At 43.1% G+C, this 23,165-nt stretch overlaps 1 protein-coding gene across 3 annotated transcripts in view; it reads left to right on the top strand.

Annotated features, from left to right (window-relative positions):
- The window catches only part of RNF145 (ring finger protein 145), a 263,348-nt gene that overhangs the window by 44,854 nt on the left and 195,329 nt on the right, over window positions 1-23,165 (top strand). For all 3 annotated transcript variants that reach the window (XM_077468425.1, XM_077468422.1, XM_077468423.1), the window contains exons 5-6: window positions 7,690-7,925; window positions 15,265-15,440. In XM_077468425.1, the coding sequence (XP_077324551.1) occupies window positions 7,690-7,925; window positions 15,265-15,440 (412 nt within the window). The remainder of the gene's footprint in view (window positions 1-7,689; window positions 7,926-15,264; window positions 15,441-23,165) is intronic.

The raw sequence follows: 23,165 nt of genomic DNA, 5'->3' as shown, positions 1-23,165 counted from the left end.
CTTCAGAGTACTTACATAAAGCCTTAGAAACCGAGCAAAAGTCTTTATTGATGGATAAACCCTGCACGGATTCTAATGAGACCTTTAAGTGGTCACTGATTACTTCATTCTCCACCCAACACGTGCAGATTAAGTCCATCATTCATAAACATTGGGAGGTTTTAAAAAGGGATAACATTTTAGGTTTGTTATTTCCGGACCACCCCAGAGTGCTATATAGGGGTGTTCCATCTTTTCAAAGCAAAATTGCACCTAATATCATCAATCCCCCTGTAAGAGCATCCTTTTTTCCTAACCTCATTGGATACTTCCCATGCAAGAAGTGTAATGTATGTCATTATAATACACGAGGATGACATAAGACCCCACAGTTTAAATCTGCTACTACCAAACATTCATACGACATCAAACATTTTTGTACACGCTAAGCATATATAACAAATAAGCCAACATTGACACATTACATTTATAAACTAAAGACAGAGATAGGAGGTTAATACATTTATTACCGTATATACTCGAGTATAAGCCGAGATTTTCAGCCTCTTTTTTGAGGCTGAAAGTGCCCCCCTCGGCTTATACTCGAGTCATCGCTGTCTGCCTGCTCGATCAGCGTGTCGAGCAGACAGACAGCGGACATTCTAAAATTCAAAAGCCGCGCCTCCGCCTCCGCCTTCGCCTGTGATAGGCGGAACACTGAATTTCCCAGCAGTCAGTGTTCCGCCTATCACGGACATCCGCTCATCCTCGTACTACGGACGAGGATGAGACGATGTCCGTGATAGGCGGAACACAGGCTGCTGTGAAATTCAGTGTTCCGCCTATCACAGGCGAAGGCGGAGGCGCGGCTTTTGAATTTTAGAATGGCCGCCGAGGCGCCGACGAAGAGCGGCGATCCTGGCAAGGCACGGGACGGAGGCAAGGCAAGGCACGGCACGGGACGGAGGCAAGGCACGACACGGGACGGAGGCAAGGAGGCAAGGCGGCAAGGCACGGCACGGGACGGAGGCAAGGAGGCAAGGCACGGGACGGAGGCAAGGAGGCAAGGCACGGGACGGAGGCTCGGGACACAGGTAGGCTGGACACACACACACACACACACACACACACACACACACACACACACACACACACACACACACACACACACACACATGGACACACACACACAGGGATGGATGGATACACACACACACAGGGATGGATGGATGGAGACACACACACACAGGGATGGATGGATGGAGACACACACACACAGGGATGGATGGATGGATGGAGACACACACACACAGGGATGGATGGATGGATGGACACACACACACACAGGGATGGATGGATGGATGGACACACACACACACACAGGGATGGATGGACGGACACACAGGGATGGACGGACACACAGGGATGGACGGACACACACACAGGGATGGACAGGCATGTCTCACCCTCGGCTTATACACGAGTCAATAAGTTTGCCAGTTTTTTGGGGGGTAAATTGGGGGCCTCGGCTTATATTCGGGTCGGCCTATACTCGAGTATATACGGTAAGTCATGATAATCAATTATGCATAATACATCCTTTGTTTCAAATTTTTAAAAAAAATTTGAAAAGTTTTACTTACCGTATTTATCGGCGTATAACACGCACTTTTTTCCCCTTAAAATCTGGAAAATTGCGGATGCATGTTATACGCATACGATATCCATCTCTTCAGGCGGCGGTCGGCTGTACGATAACGGTGGTCTCCGCGGCGGATTCGCCGCGAGATCACCGCTATCGGCGGCGGGAGAGGTGCCACCCCCCCTCCCGCCGCCCTCCCGCACCTTCCGCCGCTTACCGGAGCCGTCGGTAGCGGCGGAGGCGATCGGGTCCTTCAGTCTGTTGGGCATAGAGACAAGTGAGGCTAAGATGGCCCCCACTCGTCTCTATACCATAGGAGGGCGGAAGCGACGTCAAAACGTCACTTCCGCCCATACCTCTTAAAGGTATTTTTTTTTTTTTTTAAATGTCAGATTTTCTTTTTATTTTATTTTTTTGTTGCATTTTAGCCCAAATATGAGATCTGAGGACCTTTTGACCCCAGATCTCATATTTAAGAGGACCTGTCATGCTTTTTTCTATGACAAGGGATGTTTACATTCCTTGTAATAGGAATAAAAGTGATCCATTTTATTTTATTTTTTTTAAAAAGTGTAAAAATAAATAAAATAAATTAAAATAAATAAAAAAAAAATAATTTTTTTTAAAAACACCCCGTTACGACGAGCTTGCGCACAGAAGCGAGCGCATACGTGAGTAGCGCCCACATATGAAAACGGTGGTCAAACCACATATGTGAGGTATCGCCGCGATCGGTAGAGCGAGAGCAATAATTCTAGCCCTAGACCTCCTCTGTAACGCAAAAAATGCAACCTGTAGAATTTTTTAAATGTCGCTTATGGAGATTTTTGAGGCTAAAAGTTTGACGCCATTCCACGAGCGGGCGCAATTTTGAAGCGTGACATGTTGGGTATCAATTTACTCGGCATACCATTATATTTCACAGTATAAAAAAAATTGGGCTAATTTTACTGTTGTCTTATTTTTTTATTCAAAAAAGTGATTTTTTTCCAAAAAAAGTGCGCTTCTAAGACCGCTGCGCAAATACGGTGTAAAAAAAAGTATTTCAATGACCGCCATTTTATTCTCTAGGGTGTTAGAAAAAAAACAATATAAAATGTTTGGGGGTTCTAAGTAATTTTCTAGCAAAAAAAACTGTTTTAAACATGGAAACACCAAGTCCGAAAAAGAGGCCTGGTCCTTAAGTGGTTAAGCAGTTGTAAAAAAAAAATTGTAATTAATTGTACTCGATTATACTTATCAGTTGTATAACCTTTTTTATATATGGGGGCTTCACGATAATGACCAGTCCTGTGATTGCTTCATTTTCATATATTTTTTCTTCAGTGTTTTTTTTTTTTTTTTAAATGCTTACAATTCTGAATGTGACTATTTTCTTCCTCTTTGTAAAAAATACATGGTGGTGTCGTTGCCTTTAACTTCCTGTTGATGATGCGGCGTACATATCAGCCGCTCTGGTTATTTCAGAGCGAGGCTTGAACCGCAGATGGTCTGGTGGGAGTGATCTAGGTGAGGTTATTACTAACGTCCATACAGGGTGTTCTGTGTGTCAGCCGATTTGTACACTCTGTTTAGTGATTAGAGTGAGGCTTGGCCAGCATCGACCTGCCCCCATAATGTCTATGGGTTATTCAACCAAAATCATTTTGAGGCTTGGAACGCACGCCCCAGTGCTATTTTACTAAACGGGAAATGCCATGTTATCTTGTCAGAAGCACAAATCACAATCGCAGGTGGACATTTACAGGATTGGGGGTTTCATATCTTATTTAAACGCAGTGGCTACAGCAGGCTTGACGAAATGCGCCGGTACGAGCCCTACAAATGCCATTGCATTGGTCATATTGTACATTATAAGTGCTTTTTATGCCTACTAAATGTGAGTGTTCCCTACTTTTAATAAAAGTATACATTTTTTTTTATACTGGTTTACACTATGGATTTTGTTTCTCCTTTTTGCTTGTATTGTGTGACCGCTTGAGAGGACCCAGCATATCACGCTGGCCAATCCCATAGATTGTTGTCTTGTTGATCCCTGGATGGATGGACCATCTTCCACTCTGATCCTGACTACAGGTGTAGATGTTCCATGCATTGGTATTTCACACCACAAACCCTACTGACTCATTGTGCATAAGCCCATTTGAGTCCTCTTACTCCGGTAAGTCTTTTCACAACCGGTGGTGGTTTCACTGTCGTTTTTCACTTTAAATATAGATGTCACATGGAGAAGTCTGTCTTGGTTTAGAAGTAATTTTCTTCCCATTATTTGTTTATGGACTTTTTCCACTGATGATAATATATGGACTCGCTGAATATTGGATGTCTTGTGATATTCATGCCATTGTTCTATATTAATATTGTTGTTATTTACATTTCACATATTGATTTTTCATGTCATTTTTTTTACACACAAATGTGTAGATATACTTACTTTTTTGTGGTTATTCATTGTTTTTTTCATATTTGAGCGCTGCACGTAATTTCTGTATACATGCGTTGAGATCATTGATGAGATTCTCCCGTGTAGTTCTGGGCCGATTCCTCGCCGTTTTCATGATCATTGAAATGCCACGAGGTGAGATCTTGCATGGAGCTTCAGACGGAGAGAGAGTGACGGTTATTTTGTGTCACTTTCATTTGTGAATAATCGCACCAACTGTTGTCACCCTCACACCAAGCTGCTTTGTGATGGTCTTGTATCCCATTCCAGCCTTGTGTAGGTCTACAATCTTGTCTCTGACATTCTTTTGATAGCTATTTGGTCTTGGCCACGGTGGAGAGATTGGAATCTGATTGCTTCTGTATACAGGTGTCTTTTGTACAGGTAACACTCTGAGATTAGGAGCAGTGTTTCCAATATCAACTTGTTACCTGTATAGAAGACACCTGGGAGCCAGAAATCTTGCAGATTGTTAGGTGATCAAATACTTAGTTCTCTCTTTAAAATACAAATCAATTTATTACTTTTTAAGAAGATGATTTTCTGGATATATTTGTTTTTATTTCTCTCACTGTTAGGTTTATTTTAACATTAAAATTATAGACGTATTTTATTTTTTTTGTCTGTGGGCAAATGTACAAAATCAGCAGGAGATCAGATACCTTTTCTCCCCTCACTGTAGGTGCTTGTAATTGATAGGTGGCAGCCCATGGTTTGAAAACTATCTGACTTCCTAAAGCCCTTTTTCAATAGTTGGTTGCCTATACACTTGATTGTTCCTGTAAGTACTCATAACTATGTGCATTACACACAGTGGAAAGCACTCTATTATTGGTGGCTGCTCAATTGTGCTACTGAACAAGCTGCGACTGCTTGGCTTTTTTAATACAGTGCAGCCTGGCCTTGGAAATCCTTTTGCAATGAGTCACTCAGGTTTTATTTTCCAAAGCTTAATTACACTAGCTGAAGTTAGAAGCTGATTGGCTAATGTGCACAGCTGCTCCAGATTTTGCACTCTCCAGTTTTAGTAAATCAACCCCTCTGTCTCCCTACATGATCAAAACAGCAAAAAGGCCTGCCTTTTAAACCCTGATTCACATCTATGCGGTTTCTTGCAGCTACGTTTGCTCGGGCATAGTAGCTTATTTGTTTGAATGGGCTGATGTACTTCTGAAAACACAAGAAAAAGGTCCTTGTATCATTTCCAAATATGTAGCAGGGAAAAATGCATAGTTCAGTGCGGTTGGGGTGCTATGAGTATTATTGATCTCCCCCACACATCTCCTAAGCAGCATTGCATTTTTCTCTGCATTTGCGGGAAGGCATGCGATTACATGGCTTCCTGCACCTGCTAATATGCGAACCTAGCCTAAAAGAAGAGGTTTTATACTTAACTTTCCAGCAGCTGGTGTTGTAAAACGCCACTGCAGTGCAGCTGGCTGGCCACTGCAGCTACTTAACATTTCTGGACGTGTAACTTTTTCCATTTAGTGGTCCATCATCTAAGGACACTAGTGACACTAGAGTTCCACAGAGGGGGTGGGGTTATATGAGGGTTCACTGGGGGTGTTCCCAGCATAGCCTTTGGCCAGTGCACAGTCACCTGAAATTAGTACCATATAAGCCATTGCCTATGATATGTTGCCCTGCTGTATACTCCAAGGTATGGAAAATATACAGGAAAGTAAAAATTCCTGTTTTTTGTTTATAGGAAAGGCTACAACTCGGCTTTCTATTACCGCGTGTGTCACAGTTGTGAATTGAGGAGAAAATCTCTGTGACAGCCCCAAATAGCCAAATTGCAGTTAAAACCTGGCAAGGTTTCTAGTCATTCCACACTCTATCCAAACCTTTTTTAAAAAAACTCATTTTGGCTGGACATACACTTTTAGGCCGCGTACACACGCGGGGACTGTTCGCTCAACTTTGTCCGTCAAACAGTTTCAGCGGACAGTCCGCTCAAAATTAGCATGGACGGACTTGCCCACACACGAACGAACAGTCCGCTGAAACCGTGCGCGATGACGTGAACGGCACGTACGATGGGACTAGAAAACGACGTCCTATACACTGCAATGCAAACTTCGGCGTGTAAATCCTTTCTGAGCATGCGCGGAACTTAGTTTGACGAACAATCCTACACACGAGGGGACTGTTCGCTGAAACAAAGTTTCAGCGGACAGTTTTTCGGAATTTCCGAAAAACTTTGTTCAGCAGACTGTCCGCTGAAACTGTCCGCTGAAAGACCACACACGAGCAGACTGTCCGCCGAAACACTGTTCAGCGGACAAAGTTGAGCGAACAGTCCCCGCGTGTGTACGCGGCCTCAGGGGGACAATATTTTAACCTGCCCTGACTAGTAGTCTAATGCTGGCCATACACTATACGAAAAATCGTACAAACCCATTTTTGAAAAACGAATATTCGGCCGTGAGACCAAATGTTAGTGCCATCATGTAATGACCGATAAATTCAGTGGACATAAATGAATGTGTTTTTTATTCGTTTTTTTTTTTTCACATATAACTAGTGAAAACAGTTCAGACAGTAAAGTAAGCCCATTAACCTTTCAATTCTTTGGCAGAAAATTTCCAAACGGCTCAAAAACTTCCCAACGATTTTCGATTTTGTGCCCATTAACATGGCCGAAAAAAACAAACAAGCTGGACAAATGACTGAATTTCAGGCGATTTTTTTTTTTCGTATAGTATATGGCCAGCATTACTCCCTCCATTGGCTGAACTTGCCGAGACATTCCAGAATTGTTTCAATACTTTCAGTCTCCACAGGGTTTAGGCAACAGTTAACTAATTTCTATGGGTCATAAAACAATATATGCTTTATATGGTAAAGTTGCTTAGCTACATAATCTTTAGTATTAACAAAGAAAGTTTCTAAACTTTGATGGGAGAGATGAGGGATAGTATATTGCTTGCTTTTTTGTTTTCCAGCAATTCTTAAGCCGCGTACACACGGGCGGATTGTATGGCCTACTTAGTCCGTCATACAATCCGACGGACAGTCCGTCCTACTTTCGAATGAACGGACTTGACCACACACTGATGCACAAACAGTCCGTCGAAAGCTTGCGCGATGACGTGTACAGCAGTTACGACGGGACGAGAAATAGGAAGTCCAAAACACAGCAATGCAACCTTTCGCCGTGTAAATCCTTTCTGAGCATGCGCCATTCTTAGTCCGTCGAACTAGCCTACTGACGAGCGGATTGTCCGCTGAAACCAAAGTTTGACGGACAGTATTTAGAAAAATCCGAAATACTTAGTACGCCAGACTGCAAGCTGAAAAAGTCAGCTGAAGCCCACACACGAGCGGACTGTCCGCTGAAATGTGTTTTGACGGACTAAGTAGGCCATACAATCCGCCCGTGTGTACGCGGCTTTAGACTAGAAGTAGTACTAGAAATATAGGTCTAAGTGAACCAATTAAATGTTTTACATTTTCTAACTTGTGCAAGCAAAGTGACCCTCACAATCTAGTTGCGATTGGCACTTTTCCTTGATATAAGTTTTCTGATTGACCCCTTTTTCCAGCAACAAATTGCCTGTAATAACCTTTTTATGCTACCGGAGGTGTAACGCATGGTCATTGTGACATTATTTTACAGGCCAGTTGGTCGTCTGTACTCTCTGTTCCTGTGTGATGAAGACAAAACAGATCTGGCTTTTCTCCGCTCACATGGTCCCCCTGCTGGCTCGCCTCTGCCTTGTTCCCATTGAGACCATCGTCGTCATTAACAAGTTTGCCATGATTTTCACTGGACTCGAAGTGCTGTACTTTTTGGCATCCAACCTGCTGGTGCCTTTTAACCTTGCTAAGTCGGCATACAGGGAGCTGGTTCAGGTAAAATGTTTTGAATAGATGCTTAGGAACTATGAATATGAATCTTAAGTCTGCTTTGACATGTCGCAGTATTGTTCTACAGGGGTGTGGAAATTTTTCAGTACTTGTCCAAGGGACTAATTCAGGGTCCCAATCAACTTGTCCCTCATGACAATCTACTTGTTCTAATAATTTAAATTTTTTTTTATTTTTTATTTTTTTTAGCCAAAACCGTATTTAAATAAGGTGATGTTTTTTTATTAGCTAGAGTTGCTTTTAGGAATGTCTGGGACTTTTTAAAAATGAAAGGGGCTTTATAGCGACTTAAACTTTTAATGTTTTTAACATTACGCTGTTTATCTCCTACTCACTTCCCTGCCTGTCTCCAGCACCACGCCCCGGGACTAGCAGGGGGAGAGACCTCGCTGTGTGCAAAAAAAAACAAAAACATTGATTTACATCCATCATAAACCAAAAGTGACATTATGACATTGCTCCCTGTCTCCTAGATCATAGAGATGAAGACAGATGATCTGGTCTCACCTCTTCTCTATGGCCAGTCGTGCAAATCACTGGATTGTTTCCTGGGCTCGCCAGTGTTTTTAGGCTTACCATTCTCACCTGCGAGTCCAGGAAACAATCTGGCGGTTCGCACGACTGGCCATAGAGGTAAGGAGAGACCAGATCGTCTCCCTCACCACTATCATCTAGGAGGCCAGCAGCAACGTCATAATGTCACTTCTGGTTTATGGCAGATGTTAACTTTTTTTTTTTTTGGAAAGCATCAGATCCATGTTTCCTGGGCTCGCTGGTAAGAATGGAAAGCCTGAAAAAAACCAGCGAAGGGGAAGCAGGGGGCGATGACCTAAAACCCATCTAATGGCTAACCAGCCACTCGGATTGCTTTTAATGGAAAGAGAATCTCCAGCTGATAACATAGTAAACCCTGTAGCTTGCCCGCAGTGGGGCTTAATGGAAAAAAATAAAAAACCTGCCCAGAGCCCCGAAATTGCATTTTCTGGGTGTCGAGCAATATGATTTGCGCTTCCTTGGTTCTAGCAAATGTGCTAGAACCAGGGATGCCAAAAAATAAAATCTGCCAAAGATTAAATGACCTTGCTAGGATTCAAACATTGTACACATTATAATGGTCACTGAACAGTTGCTCTGTAAGAGGTCTGGTACAGGAAAAGACATTTAAAGACTGGTTGCAGTGATTCTCAGTCCCAGTTCTCTGTAGTATTCAGTATTGCGTACTTTGTGGTCCTCAAAGTAGAAGCACCACTTTATTACAGTTTTAAAAATACACAATTTATTTTGCTGCAGATTCTTTGAATATGTTTGAAAAACATGTACTGCAGTGCTGGTGACTACAGAAGCTTGGTCTAGAAAAACACTTTTTTTTTTTTTTTTTTTTTTAGGTAATTTTTATAATTTTTCAACAAGATACTGTCCATATTCACTATATTACCAAAAGTATTAGGACGACTGCCTTTATCTTCACATGAACTTTATTAGCATCCCATTCTTGATCCATAGGCTTTCACAATTGAGTTGGCACACCCTTTTCAGCTTCAGCTCTTCTGGGAAGGCTGTCCACAAGGTTAAGGAGTGTGTCTATGGGAATGTTTGACCATTCTTCCAGAAGCACATTTGTGAGGTCAGGCACTCATGTAGTCTCCACTCCAATTCATCCCCAAGGTGTTCTGTCGGGTTGAGATCAGTCAAGTTCCTCAACCCTGAACTCGCTCATCCATGTCTTTATGGACCTTGCTTTGTGCACTGCTGCACAGTCATGTTGGAACAGGTAGCATGACATTTTCCAAAATGTCTTGGTATGCTGACACCTTTAAAGTGGTTGTAAACCTATGATTGGGACTTTTACCTATAGGTAAGCCTAAAAGAAGGCTTACCTATAGGTAGTGGAAATATCACCTAAATGTGCCCTGTTTAGGAGGTATTTGTTGTAAATTGCGCTAATGATGTCATCGGCACATGCGTTGTGAAGAAACGACCCTCCATGCCGTTTCTTCACTCGCAAGTGCTATGACTGATGGATCCTGTGCGCATGTGTGGGAGTGATGTCACATGGCCCTGGCCAGTCACGGAACCGGAGTCTGTGGCCCCGGAAAGAATGGGGGCAAATATGGATGCGGCCTACAGTGGGGACAGCTTTGGCTTCGTTTTCAGGTAAGAGCCACATAATGGGCTCCTATGTGATGCATGCTAGCCCATTATGCTTTTACTTTGCAGGGGTACTAAGAAGAAATAAAACCCATCATTATTTACCTACTCTTTAAGAGTTCCCTTCACTGGAACTAAGGGTCCAAGTCCGACCCCTGAAACACAACCCCACACCATAATCCCCCCTCCACCTAATAATTTGGACCAATGCACAAAGCATGGTCCATAAAGACATGGATGCGTGAGTTTGGGGTGGAGGAACATGACTGGCCTGCAAAGAGTCCTGACCTCAACCCGATAGAACACACCGTTGGGTTGAATTAGAGTGGAGACTGTGAGCCAGGCTTTCTTGTCCACATCGACGCCTGACCACACAAATGCTGTTCTGGAAGAATGGTCAAACATTCCCATAGACACACTCCTAAACCTTGTGGACAGCCTTCCCACAAGAGTTGAAGCTGTTATAGCTGCAAGGGTTGGGCCAACTCAGTATTGAACCCTACGGACTAAGACTGGGATGCCATTAAAGTTCATGTGCGTGTAAATGCAGGCGTTCCAATACTTTTGGTAATATAGTGTATAGTGTACAGTGTACCTAAAAATGATGTGCACTATGAATTGAGTGAATATGGCATCCCTGGTAGAGGCCTAAAGTCAGATTTTTGTTTAATTTGTATGGAGTATCATCCGTGCTGTCGTAGCTTGATAAGGGATTTTTTGCTGTCTACTATTACACTGTGTGCACAATTGTTAATCATGTTTTTTGAGGATTTATGTCATTATTGAACACCTACAGTGCTCTCGGTCAATCCTAAATGTTAAACCTCAAACCTGAATATTTAAGAAAGTAAAAGTGAGGTTTCTTTAGCTTGGCCATGTCTCTGAGCACTGAACACCTTGTACTTCTGGGCACTCCAGGTAGTTTGCAGTTCTGGAATATGACAGCACTGGAGAACAATGGGTTCCTGGTAGCTTCACATTTGATTCTACTCAAATCTTTGGCAGGTAATTTGCGTCCTTCTCTTCTTTTTTTTTTTTTTTTTTTTTTTTTTAATTTTTTTATTTATTTTATTTTTTATCCTCAACACATTTTTTGTGACCCTATTGACTATTTGCAAGAAAACTTTGATGGTTTTGTGACCATGCCCCATTATCTTAGCAATTTCAAGAGTGCTGTATCCCTCTGAACGACTTTTTACAATTTTTGGCTTTTCAGAGTCAGTTAAATCTCTTTTTTTGGGCCATTTTTGCCTGAGGAAGAGAAGCTGCCCAATAATTATGCACACCTTGATATAGGGTGTTGATCTTCTTAGGTCACACTCTCCCTCATTACAGAAATACACATCACCTGATATGCTTAAATCCAATAAGCATTCAGGCCGAGTTTACACTGGTGCGACAAACGCTCTGACATTGGGAGCTCATGACGTGTGACAATCAATGTTTCCCTATTGGAGCCATCTTAACCAGTCCGACACAAGTCGGTCTGACTTTGAAAATGCTCCCTACACTACTTTGGTCCGACTTTGATCCTACTTCAGCCCATTGAATATCATTGAAGTAGGATCAAATTCGGATCACAGTCTTGCCTGATCCGACTTTGGCATGCGACTTGTGCAGTGATGATCTTGAGGGGGAACCCCACGCCAAATTTTAAATAAAAAACTGGCATGGGTTCCCTCTCCAAGGGCATACCAGGTCCTTCGGTCTGGTATAGATTTTAAGGGGAACCCCCTACGCAGAAAAAAACGGCGTGGGGCTCCCCCCCAAAATCCATAGCAGACCCTTATCCGAGCATGCCGCCCGGCTGGTCAGGAAAGGGGGTGGGGATGAGAACCTACCAGGCCACATGCCCTCAACATGGGGGGGGGGGCGGAGGGGCAGCCTGTGGCCCCCTCACCCCAAAGCACCTTGTCCCCTGTTGATGAGGACAACGGCCTCTTCCCGACAAACCTGGCCGTTGGTTGTCCGGGTCTGCCGGCTTATTGAAATCCGGGAACCCCCTTTAATAAGGGGGCCCCCAGATCCCGGCCCCCTGCCCTATGTGAATGAGTATGGGGTACATCGTACCCCTATCCATTCACCTGGGAAAAAAATTGTCTATAAAAAAAAAACTAGACCGGTTTTTAAAGTAATTTATTAGGCAGCTCCGGGGGTCTCTTCCGACTTCTCCGCTCTCTCCGGTCTCTTCTCTTGCTCTCCGGTTTCTTCTGCCGGACTCCTCCGCAATCTTCTGCTTTTTTGCTAGTGTTGGCCCGGTCTTCTCCTTAGTCTTCTTCCCTCCGGTCTTCTTCCGATGTTGACAAGAGGGTCTCTCCCGCTGTAATGCCGTGTGCGCGGTGCGCAACAACTTATATAGGCATGGGACGTGGTCACTTGGTGATGTCATCTGATGACCCCGCCCCTTATGACATCGCCACCCCATCATGCCCCGGGCGGTGACGTCATAAGGGGTGTGGTCACTGGGTTATGTCATTGCGCACATGACATTACAGTTGGAGAGAGCGTCATGTCAACATCAGAAGAAGACCGGGCCAACGCTAGCAAAAGAGCAGAAGATATCGGAGGAGGGTGGCAGAAAAGACCAGGAGAAGAGGCCGGAGAGAGTGGAGAAGTCGGAAGAGACCCCTGGAGCTGCCTAATAAATTACTTTAAAAACCGGTATAGTGTGTTTTTTTCTTATTGAAGCTTTTTTTCCCCAGGTGAATGGGTAGGGGACCCGACAAGCAATGGCCAGGTTTGTCGGGAAGAGGCCCTTGTCCTCATCAACATGGGGACAAGGTGCTTTGTGGTGGGGGGCCGCAGGGTGCCCCCCTGCCCCAAAGCACCCACCCCCCATGTTGAGGGCATGTGGTCTGGTACGATTTGTCCCCCTCCCCCGCATGCTTGGATAAGGGTCTGGTATGGATTTTGGGGGGAGCCCTGTGCCTTTTTTTTGGCGTAGGGGGGTTCCCCTTAATATCCATACCAGACAGAAGGACCTGGTATGCCCTTGGAGGGGGAACCCATGCCACTTTTTAAATTTAAAATTTGGCGTGGAGTTCCCCCTCAAGATTCATACTAAACACCATGCCTGGTATTGGTGGAGATCCAAGTCGGATCCCCGTTCATTGAAGTCGGACGCGTCTCTGACTTCAAGTCGCAGGGCAAAGTCAGATCCAAAGTAGGACACGTGTCATGTCGCACCAGTGTGAACCCGGCCTCAAGTATATACAGCTTGGAGTTGGACAATATGCATAAAAATGTTGATTTGGTGAAAATACTCGCCTAATAATTGTGCACACAGTGTAGTTTCTTTGGACACTTTCCCAGTTTTGCTTTTTTTTTCTTGGGAACTTGCGATGGCAAGAGGGAGCTGACTGAGAGAGTCAGGAATGCAGATAATCTGTTCATCCCATACAGAGCTACGACAGCCTCGGTATGATCCAAATATAGATTTCAATAAAGTGAGTAACGTAAATCTGGAGTTGGTCTAACAGTAGTAAACTGTCAACTGAATTCCAATTTCCCTTTCCAGAAAGCCCACAAAACCCAGATGGGTTTATTATGTGAATATCAATGTCTGATAGTTATGTGGCACTTGGGTTCTTTTCCTGCTGCATGATTCTTTTTTGATCTATGAGACTCCCATTACAGTTAGTGGCCAAAAGCAGGGTATATTTGGAGGAAGGTGATAATCGCACAGACATCTAGCCAAAGTCAGTGTTTCCATAAGGACCAATCCACACTTTAGCGATCCATTGCTGTATGTTAACATGCATTGTGTCACTGGTAAAAATGTCTGTAAACCAAAAAGAAATTATTAGCATAAATTTAGCGATCAGTGTGTCCTTAGTTTTATTCTATATGGTTTCAGTAAGAATAAAATACCTGGTTATCTTGCCAGTTATTTCCACTTCCTTATTTCAGGAGGCTTCTATCTGCAGAAGATCTAGTCTGTGCAGAATTGCCACCACAGTGTGCATGCTCCCCTTCTTTCCATGCTTTGTCCCTTTGTTCTCTCAGCCACCTACCAAATGCAGAAGTGCTTGTCGGAGTGGTTACAAAAATTAAAATGATTGATGGTGGCTTCTTTCTCATTACTGTCTTAATTGAACATCGCAGAAATTTATACCTGATACAATTAGGGCTGAAACAACTAATCGATTAATCGACAACTAATCGATTATGAAATTAATCAATTACTATTTTCATAATCGATTAATCAGCCAGTAACAAAATGGGGTTAAATTTAATGAGTCTGATGATATTTACAAGATTGACCCTTTAATAATATATCTCTTCTCTAATAGTATATACACTATATATCCTCTTATAGTATATACACTATATATCCTCAAATAGTATATACACTATCATTCCTCAAATAGTATATACACTATCATTCCTCAAATAGTATATACAGTATATCTCTCCTCTAATAGTATATACAGTATATCTCTCCTCTAATAGTATATACAGTATATCTCTCCTCTAATAGTATATACAGTATATCTCTCCTCTAATAGCATATAGCCTCTAATAGTATATACAATATATCTTCTAATAGTACTGGTATATACAGTATATATCCCCTCTAATATATATAGTATATCTCTTCTGTCTGTTATTCTTAGAGTGGATTCGATATTTTTCTCCCTAACCATATAGTTGGTTATTTATATTTACCACTGCATTGAGATATTTAAGAATAAATTGTCTTTTTTTTTAAACTTTACATATTAACTAAATTATACACCACACTTTTTTTTTTTTAAGGTTATTATCGATTAATCGAAACAATAATCGGCCAACTAATCGATTATGAAAATAATCGTTAGTTGCAGCCCTAGATACAATAAAATACTAAGGGTGCAGGCCAAAACACATAGAAGAGCCTGTTGTAGAATTTAGATGACTGTTTACTGTTGTTAGATTAAATAAATTGCACTTTTAAAGACCTCAGCGTAAGATTCTTTTTATATTGGCTCACAGCTTCATTTGCTCCAACAAAATATATTTTGCAAAGTTGTGGTTTTGGCACTTTTGAATGATTTAAAAACCATTTGGCATAAACTTGTATTTCCAAATAAAAACAAAATCCTGTACAACCTTTTGATACAATCAGAGTGGGTTATGTCTTCAGACACCGTTTGTGAACCTCACTTTTTTTTTTATGTTTCTTATTGCCTTACAGGTGGTAGAAGTGTATGGTCTTCTGGCCCTGGGGATGTCACTGTGGAATCAGCTTGTGGTCCCAGTTCTATTTATGGTTTTCTGGTTGGTCCTTTTTGCTCTTCAGATCTACACATACTTCAGCACACGCGACCAGCCTACCTCTCGGGAGAGGCTCCTCTTCCTCTTTCTTACAAGGTATGCTTAAGTAAATAGACAAATTAATCACTTTAGGTGAAAAGAAAAACTTTAAAAACAGGATTAAAAAAATACATAGAAATTATTTCATAGTTCTTGAGCAAACAAAATGACACCCCCTTAGTGTTTATATCTGCTTTAATTATATGTTTAGCAGCATTCTACAGAAAAAGGTTTAGTCTTCGTCCTGACACTGACTTAACCATAAACATCTGGCAGTAAAGGGCTGGGGAAGCCTAAACATTTCGGAGGTTACTCGTGATTCTCCCATATTTATCACCCAAGATGATTGCTAATAATCTGCTTTGTATATTGGTTGCTAGGGTGCGTCCGATGCAAAGCAGATAACATGGGTGACCTGTCAGGCGTAGACCTTAAATACCAATCTGGCATGTTAGTCAGCATTTTAATATTCATTGGCTTGAAAGCTTATCACATTCCAGAGATAGTATGAAAATTAAGTGCGTGTCTATGTGAACAGATTAGAGATGGCCATCTAACACTTCAGAGCTAACATTTTTTATTACAAGACTTGGTTGTTTATCTGAGTGCTGTTAAATTTTGCTTAATTAAAAAAAAAAAAAAAAATTGAGCAGTATAGAACAGTATATTTACCATTGTCCGTGATTGCTAGCCTGCTTTTCTGTGTTTGTTTGTTTTTTTAATCATTTAATCCAGTTAGATAGTCGCTAGATATAGTTTATGCAATTTAGGCTGGGTTCACACCGCAGCACGGAGCGGCTGGTGCATCCCTGTTCACCATTTCAGGTCCGATTTTCAGTCTGAATTTTTTGGCTGAATTCGGACCTGAAACACACCAGAAAACGCACAGGACCCCTGTGCAATTTGCACCAGAGCCACGCCGGCAATGTGTGAACTGTCTCAATAGAGAGCTGGTCACAATCTCCTGATATGCGAATTGGATGCGAAGAAACCTGCATCCAATTTGCACTGCTTTGAACCCAGCCTCACATAGATATCTCAATCAGACTTAAAGTGGAAACTCCAGTTTAAAAAAAAATAAAAAAAAGTTTTATGTTTTTTAACCACTTAATAACCGCCCTATAGCCGAATGACGGCTTCAGGGCGGTTTCTTAACTCTGGGAGGCCGTCATATGACGTCCTCCCAGAATTCCGCTCTTGCGCGCCCCCTGGGGCGCGCACTCGAGAGCATCCGTGACCGCCGTGTCCTCAGGACCCGGCGCATCACGGTAAACGGCCGCTCATAGCGGCCGTTTACCACGTGATCGCTCCGTCAAATGACGGAGTGATCACTTGTAAACAAACCGGCGTCATGTTATGACGCCGGTTCCTCCCTCCCCCTCTCTGTACCGATCGGAACAGCGGAGGGGGAAGAGATCGGTGTCAGCAGCGATGTGGGCTGCATCTGCAGTGCCCACATCGCTGCTCACCGAAAAATTAACCCTGCAATAACCCTGCAATAACCCTGCAATAACCCTGCAATAACCCTGCAATAACCCTGCAATAACCCTGCAATAACCCTGCAATAACCCTGCAATAACTCTGCAATACCCTGCATTACCGTGCAATGCTCTGCAACGCTCTGCAACGCTCTGCAATGCTCTGGCAACGCTCTGCAATGCTCTGCAACACTCTGCAATGCTCTGCAACGCCATACTCTGATATACCCAGCCATACCCAGCCATAGTCGGTGATACCCTGCAATACCCAGCCATAGACACCCCCCCCCCCTCCCGCCGCCCTCCGGTGCTTCTACCGACTCGCCAATACGATCAAATCCAGAATCTTTTTTTTTTTTTTTTTTTTTTTTTTTCAGGCTTCCCAGCTTAGAAGTGAGATGTGGGTCTTATTGACCCCATATCTCACTGTAAAGAGGACCTGTCATGCCATATTCCTATTACAAGGGATGTTTACATTCCTTGTAATAGGAATAAAAGTGATCAAAAAATTTATTTTTGGGGAAAAAAATGTCAAACTAAAATAAAGTAAAATGAACAATACATTTTTTTTTTTTTTAAAGCGCCCCTGTCCCCATGTGCTCGCATGCAGAAGCGAACGCATACGTAAGTCCCGCCCACATATGAAAACGGTGTTCAAACCACACATGTGAGGTATCGCTGCGAACGTTAGAGCGAGAGCAATAATTCTAGCCCTAGACCTCCTCTGTAACTCAAAACATATAACCAGTAAAAAAATAAAATAAAGTAGCGACGTTTGGCGCCATTCCACGAGCCTGTGCAATTTTGAAGAGTGACATGTTGGGTATCGATTTACTCGGTGTAACTTCATCTTTCACATTATGCAAAAATTGGGCTAACTTTACTGTGTTTTTTTTTTTTTTTTTAAGCACAAAACTGTTTTTTTTCCCAAAAAAAAGCATTCGAAAAATTGATGCGCAAATACCGTGCGAGATAAAAAGTTGCAACAACCACCATTGTATTCTCCAGGGTGTTTGTTAAAAAAAACATATATAATGTTTTGGGATTCGATGTAATTTTCTAGCAAATAAATGATGATTTTTACATGTAGGAGAGAAATAACAGAATTGTCCTGGGTGCTCCAGAACGCCTGATGGCGCTCCCTGCATGTTGGGCCTCTGTATGTGGCCACACTGTGTTAAAGTCTCACACATGTGGTATCGTCATACTCGGGAGTAATAGCAGAATGTGTTTTGGGGTGTAATTTGTGGTATGCATATGCTGTGTGAGAAATAAACTGATAATATGACAATTTTGTGGGAAAAAAAAAAATAAGTAAAAAAAATCTTGATTTTGCAAAGAATTGTGGGAAAAAATGACAACTTCAAAAAACTCATCATGCCTCTTACTAAATACCTTGGAATGTCTTCTTTCCAAAAAGGGGTCATTTGGGGGGTATTTGTACTTTTCTGGCATGTTAGGGTCTCAAGAATTGAAATAGGCCGTCAGTACTTCAGGTGTGATCAATTTTCAGATATTGGCACCATAGCTTGTGGACTCTATAACTTTCACAAAGACCAAATAATATCCACCAATTTGTACTTATTTTTACCAAAGATATGTAGTGGTATAAATTTTGGCCAAAATTTATGAAGAAAAAATTACTAATCTGCTAAATTTTATAACAGAAATTAAGAAAAATTCATTTTTTTACATAATTTTCTGTATTTTTTCTTTTATAGCACAAAAAATAAAAAACCCAGCGGTGATTAAATACCACCAAAAGAAAGCTCCATTTGTGTGAAAAAAAGGACAAAAATTTCATATAGGTCCAGTGTTGTATGACTGAGTAATTGTCATTCAAAATGTGAGAGCACCGAAAGCTGAAAATTGGTCTGGTTATTAAGGGTGTTTAAGTGCCCAGTGGTCAAGTGGTTAAATACTGGTGGATCCAGATGAGTTACCCCTTGTGCTTGTTATGCTAGCTTCAGATGGTTGCTGGAAATGCTAGAAATTCAAGTTTTATTTAAGCCGGGTATGGCTGTGAGCTTAGTAGGAGTAGTGAGACTGACCTTTCAGGCTATAGTACAGTACAGGGATTGAGTTGTGCTCCCTCTCTCTCTGTCCATTCGCAAAAGGCCTTGTATTCTTTTCACAGAAGTGGTAGTGGATCCTGCCATTTCAGTCTTCTACAAGCATCTCATTGTTCCTGTTGAGAATGTTCCCACCTTTTAAGGATTTTGTCAGTAGACGCTTTAAAACCCTACTGAAGGCAAACTTTTGTTCTTGCTGGTCCTGCCGTAAAACTGGCTATGCTCAGTTGTCAGACTGTTCCTAACTGGACTGGGCAAGCAACTAGGGAACATTATCATGACTTTGAGGACCCTATTCTTCTGGAACAATCGCAGCTCATACTTTTGATGCTATTTATCACTCCATTTACCACCTCCTGCTCATTCTAAGCCCACATAGTATCACCATGTCCATTCCACCAGAGCATCTGCCCCCCCTTTAAATCCCACTCCTGCCTTACCACCCTCACCCTCCTACTACTCATAATGTCTGGTGACATTGCACCAAACCCCGGCCCTCCCACACCCAATTCCCACCCCCAAAATATGCTGTCTACCTCCTCCAACAGTCGTAACCCCCACCTTCTTATCCCTATTCCCCTAATTCAACAAGTGCCCTCTGGAATGCCCACTCAATCTTCAACAAACTAGCCTCTATCAATGACCTTTTCCTCTCCAAATCCCTTAATCTATTTGCTGTAACTGAAACCTGGCTCCAGGAATCTGACTCTACCTCTCTAGCTGCCCTGTCCCACAGTGGCCTCCTTTGGACCCAATCCACCAGACCCAGTGGACAAAAAGGAGGTGGCGTTGGACTTCTCCTCTCCCCATAATGCACCTTTCATGTACTTCCCAAACCTCCCTCTCTTTCCCCCTGCTCTTTCGAAATGCACCGCATTGGTCTTTTCTCTCCAGTTTGTCTGAGGGTCACAGTTATTTATCGACCTCCTGGACCAGTGTCACGCTTTCTGGGTGACTTCTCTGCATGGCTACCCTATTTTCTCTCATCTGAAGTACCTGCTATCATCCTAGGTGACTTTAACATTCCAATCAATGTTAATACTTCTACCACTTCTAAACTACTAAACCTAACCTCCTCTTTTAACCTAACACAATGGACACAAACCACCACTCACTCCAATCCTCAAACATGCACTGGTTACCCCCATACTCAAAAAACCCTCACTAGACCCCACCTGTTAACAACTTAAGACCCATCTCCCTGCTCCTGTTTGCCTCCAAGCTCATTGAACGCCTTGTCCATGACCAAATGATTCGCTACCTCATGGACAACAACCTTCTCGACCCCCTACAGTCTGGCTTCCGCCCACAACATTCTACTGAAACTGCCCTACTAAAACTCACTAATGACCTACTAACTGCTAAAACCAACGGCCACTACTCCATACTCATACTTTTAGAACTCTGTGCTGCCTTTGACACAGTTGACCACCTGCTCCTCCTCAGCAAATTATGCTCCCTTGGCCTCTGCGATTCTGCTTTATCCTGGTTTTCCTCCTACGTATCTCAGCGCACTTTCAGTACTTACAACTCCATCTCCTCTGCTCCCCTTCTTCTTTCTGTTGGGGTACCCCAAGGTTCTGTCCTTGGGCCCCTCCTATTTTCGCTCTATACCTCTTCCCTGGGCCAGTTGATAAACTCCCATGGTTTCCAATACCACCTCTATGCTGACGACACCCAGATCTATCTCCCCACTCCTCAACTCACCCCCTCAATCTCCTCACAGATCTCCAACTTACTGAATGACATATCAGTATGGATGTCACACCACTAACTCAAACTCAATCTTTCTAAAACTGAGCTTGTTATATTTCCTCCTTCACGATCCACCCCCCCCCCCCCCCCCCGTGACTTCACCATTAATATCAACAACACAACCATTGGTTCCTCCACACATGCCAAGGTCCTGGGTGTAATCCTTGACTCTGACCTCTCCTTCAGCCCCCATATCCAATCACTGGCTAAATCCTGCCGCCTTCACCTCCGCAACATCTCCAGAATTCGACCCTTCCTGACTGACACCACAAAGCAACTCGTTCACTCCTTGATTATTTCCCACCTTGACTACTGCAACTCTCTCATTAATGGTCTACCCTTAAGCAGGCTATCCCCCCCCCCCCCCCTCAGTCTATTATGAATGCTGCTGCTAGACTAATACACCTCACTAATCGTTCTGTGACGCCTGCCCCTCTACCAATCCCTTCACTGGCTTCCCCTACCCCACAGTGTAAAATTCAAAATGCTAACCATAAAATACAAAGCCATCCACAACATCGCCCCCATCTACATCACCAACCTCATCTGCAGATATCGCCCAAATCGTCCCCTCCGCTCCTCCGAGGACCTCCTGCTTTCTAGCTCCCTTGTTACCTCCTCTCATGCTTGCCTTAAAGACTTCTCCAGAGCCTCTCCCATCCTCTGGAACTTCCTGCCCCAGTCTGTCCGATCAGCCCCTACCCTGTCCACCTTTAGGAGTTCCCTGAAAACTCATTTATTCAGGGAAGCCTATCCCACACCCACCTAACTGTCCCCGAGCCACCCCCATCAAATTATTCTCTGCAGCTATTATCTTTTGTACCACCACCCCCTCCCTTTTTAAAATGTAAGCTCTATGAGCAGGGCCCTCCTGTACCTTTTGTATTGTACTGTAATTGTGTTGTCCCCCAATACATTGTAAAGCGCTGCGTAAACTGTTGGCGCTATATAAATCGTGAATAATAATATTTGTGTTCATTCCCTAGAAATGTACTTCATCAGGTCTCTAGGATGAAACTGCTCTCTGTGCATAATTGTGTTGTTAAAGGCTAGGTAGGCTGAACCTGCTGGCAAAAGCCATGCCATTCAATTGTTGATTGCCTGTTTGGGATACCCCTTGAAAAGCTTATCAAGGAGGTTATGGGGAAGAAGGTCTTCTACCCCACAAAAAAAGCAGTGCTCAATTTGTCCCATCCAGGCATCCTAATTTAAAGTGTTACCTTAAAAAAAAAAAAAAATCCTGTTCCCTTAAAGCATGTTATGCAGACCAGTGCTTGTAATTTGTCCCTTTCTATCACCTGAAATACCTGGTTGATCCTGCCTGCTTCTGTCCTCCTCCCTGTAAACTGACCACTCTTTATCCTGAGCCCTGACACCGTGGTCAGTTTACGTGCCTCCGTCATCCGCAGCTCTCCTCTGTCCTCTTCCCCCCTCACCTCCCGTCAGCTCCGTCCACTCCCCGATCCTCCCCCTCCTGCTGCTATCATAATTGTAATATTTTCATACAATCCCCTGTGTTTAATAATGTTCTATGCCCCAGTGTATGTGTTGTATAAAAAATATGACGATTTGTACCTTATTTCACATCGCCTCCTGGCACACACGTGACTGCTTGGCTCTCTCCTCCCCGGCTGACATCAGCGGGAGTTCTCGGCCCCTCCCGCTGTAGTTGTCAGCCCGGAAGAGGAGAGAACCAAGCAGTCACGTGAGCGCTGGGAGAAGCTGTGAAATAAAGTAGAAATCGCTGTTTTTTTTTTTATTAAACACATACATTAGGGCATAGAACTTTATTAAACACATTGTGTGTTCATAAACAAGTGGCTTTACAACCACTTTAAGTTAAAAGTGGGTTCATCCCTCCAAGCCTACTCAGAAGCCCTCTTCACAATGAAGGGGCACCCTTACTTGTTGGAGTGGAGGGGTTTTTGTTTGCTTTTGCTCCAGTCTGAATCAGAGATGTCCCGGACCTTTTTGTCCAATCTGTCGTTTTCTAGGGGCTAGCTCTATAATGACATTTCTATCCCTGCTCCCTCCTCCGTTCCTAACCTCCAGTCTGTTAGCTTCCCATCATAGACAGGCTGATTTGTGGACAGTCCTGTGTCAACTTCAGTCACAAGGAGTGTAATCACAGCTGTTGTGGAGTTCTACTTTATTCTCTTGTTATCCCCATAAGGCCCATTGGACTGCAACAGGGAGAGGACGTTAGTGAGCTGGTCGGGGCTCTAACAATGTCCTCAGTATGAAGCAATGAACCTGTGTACAGTGATGAAGGGCAGAGAGATGATATCCGCTAGTTGCTTCTCCTTCATTGTCCAGTCACTGGATGAGGTCAATCTTGGATCATGCTATTATTTAAATGCTTTATAATCTACAGAGAAGACCAGCACCTGGCTGTACCATCTGGAAAGGGTGCCAGGATCTCAGAGCTCATTTTTCAGTTGTGTATCTGTGTGCTGAAGTTTTGCTAGATTTGGGTT

This window comes from Lithobates pipiens, unplaced genomic scaffold (assembly GCF_037356315.1).
Source record: "Lithobates pipiens isolate NorthernLeopardFrog02 unplaced genomic scaffold, aLitPip1_a1.2 Scaffold_8, whole genome shotgun sequence".
Classification (NCBI taxonomy): Eukaryota; Metazoa; Chordata; class Amphibia; order Anura; family Ranidae; genus Lithobates; species Lithobates pipiens.
The sequence above is the reverse complement of the archived record's forward strand: the minus strand, read 5'-3'. Positions and strand labels throughout refer to the sequence as shown.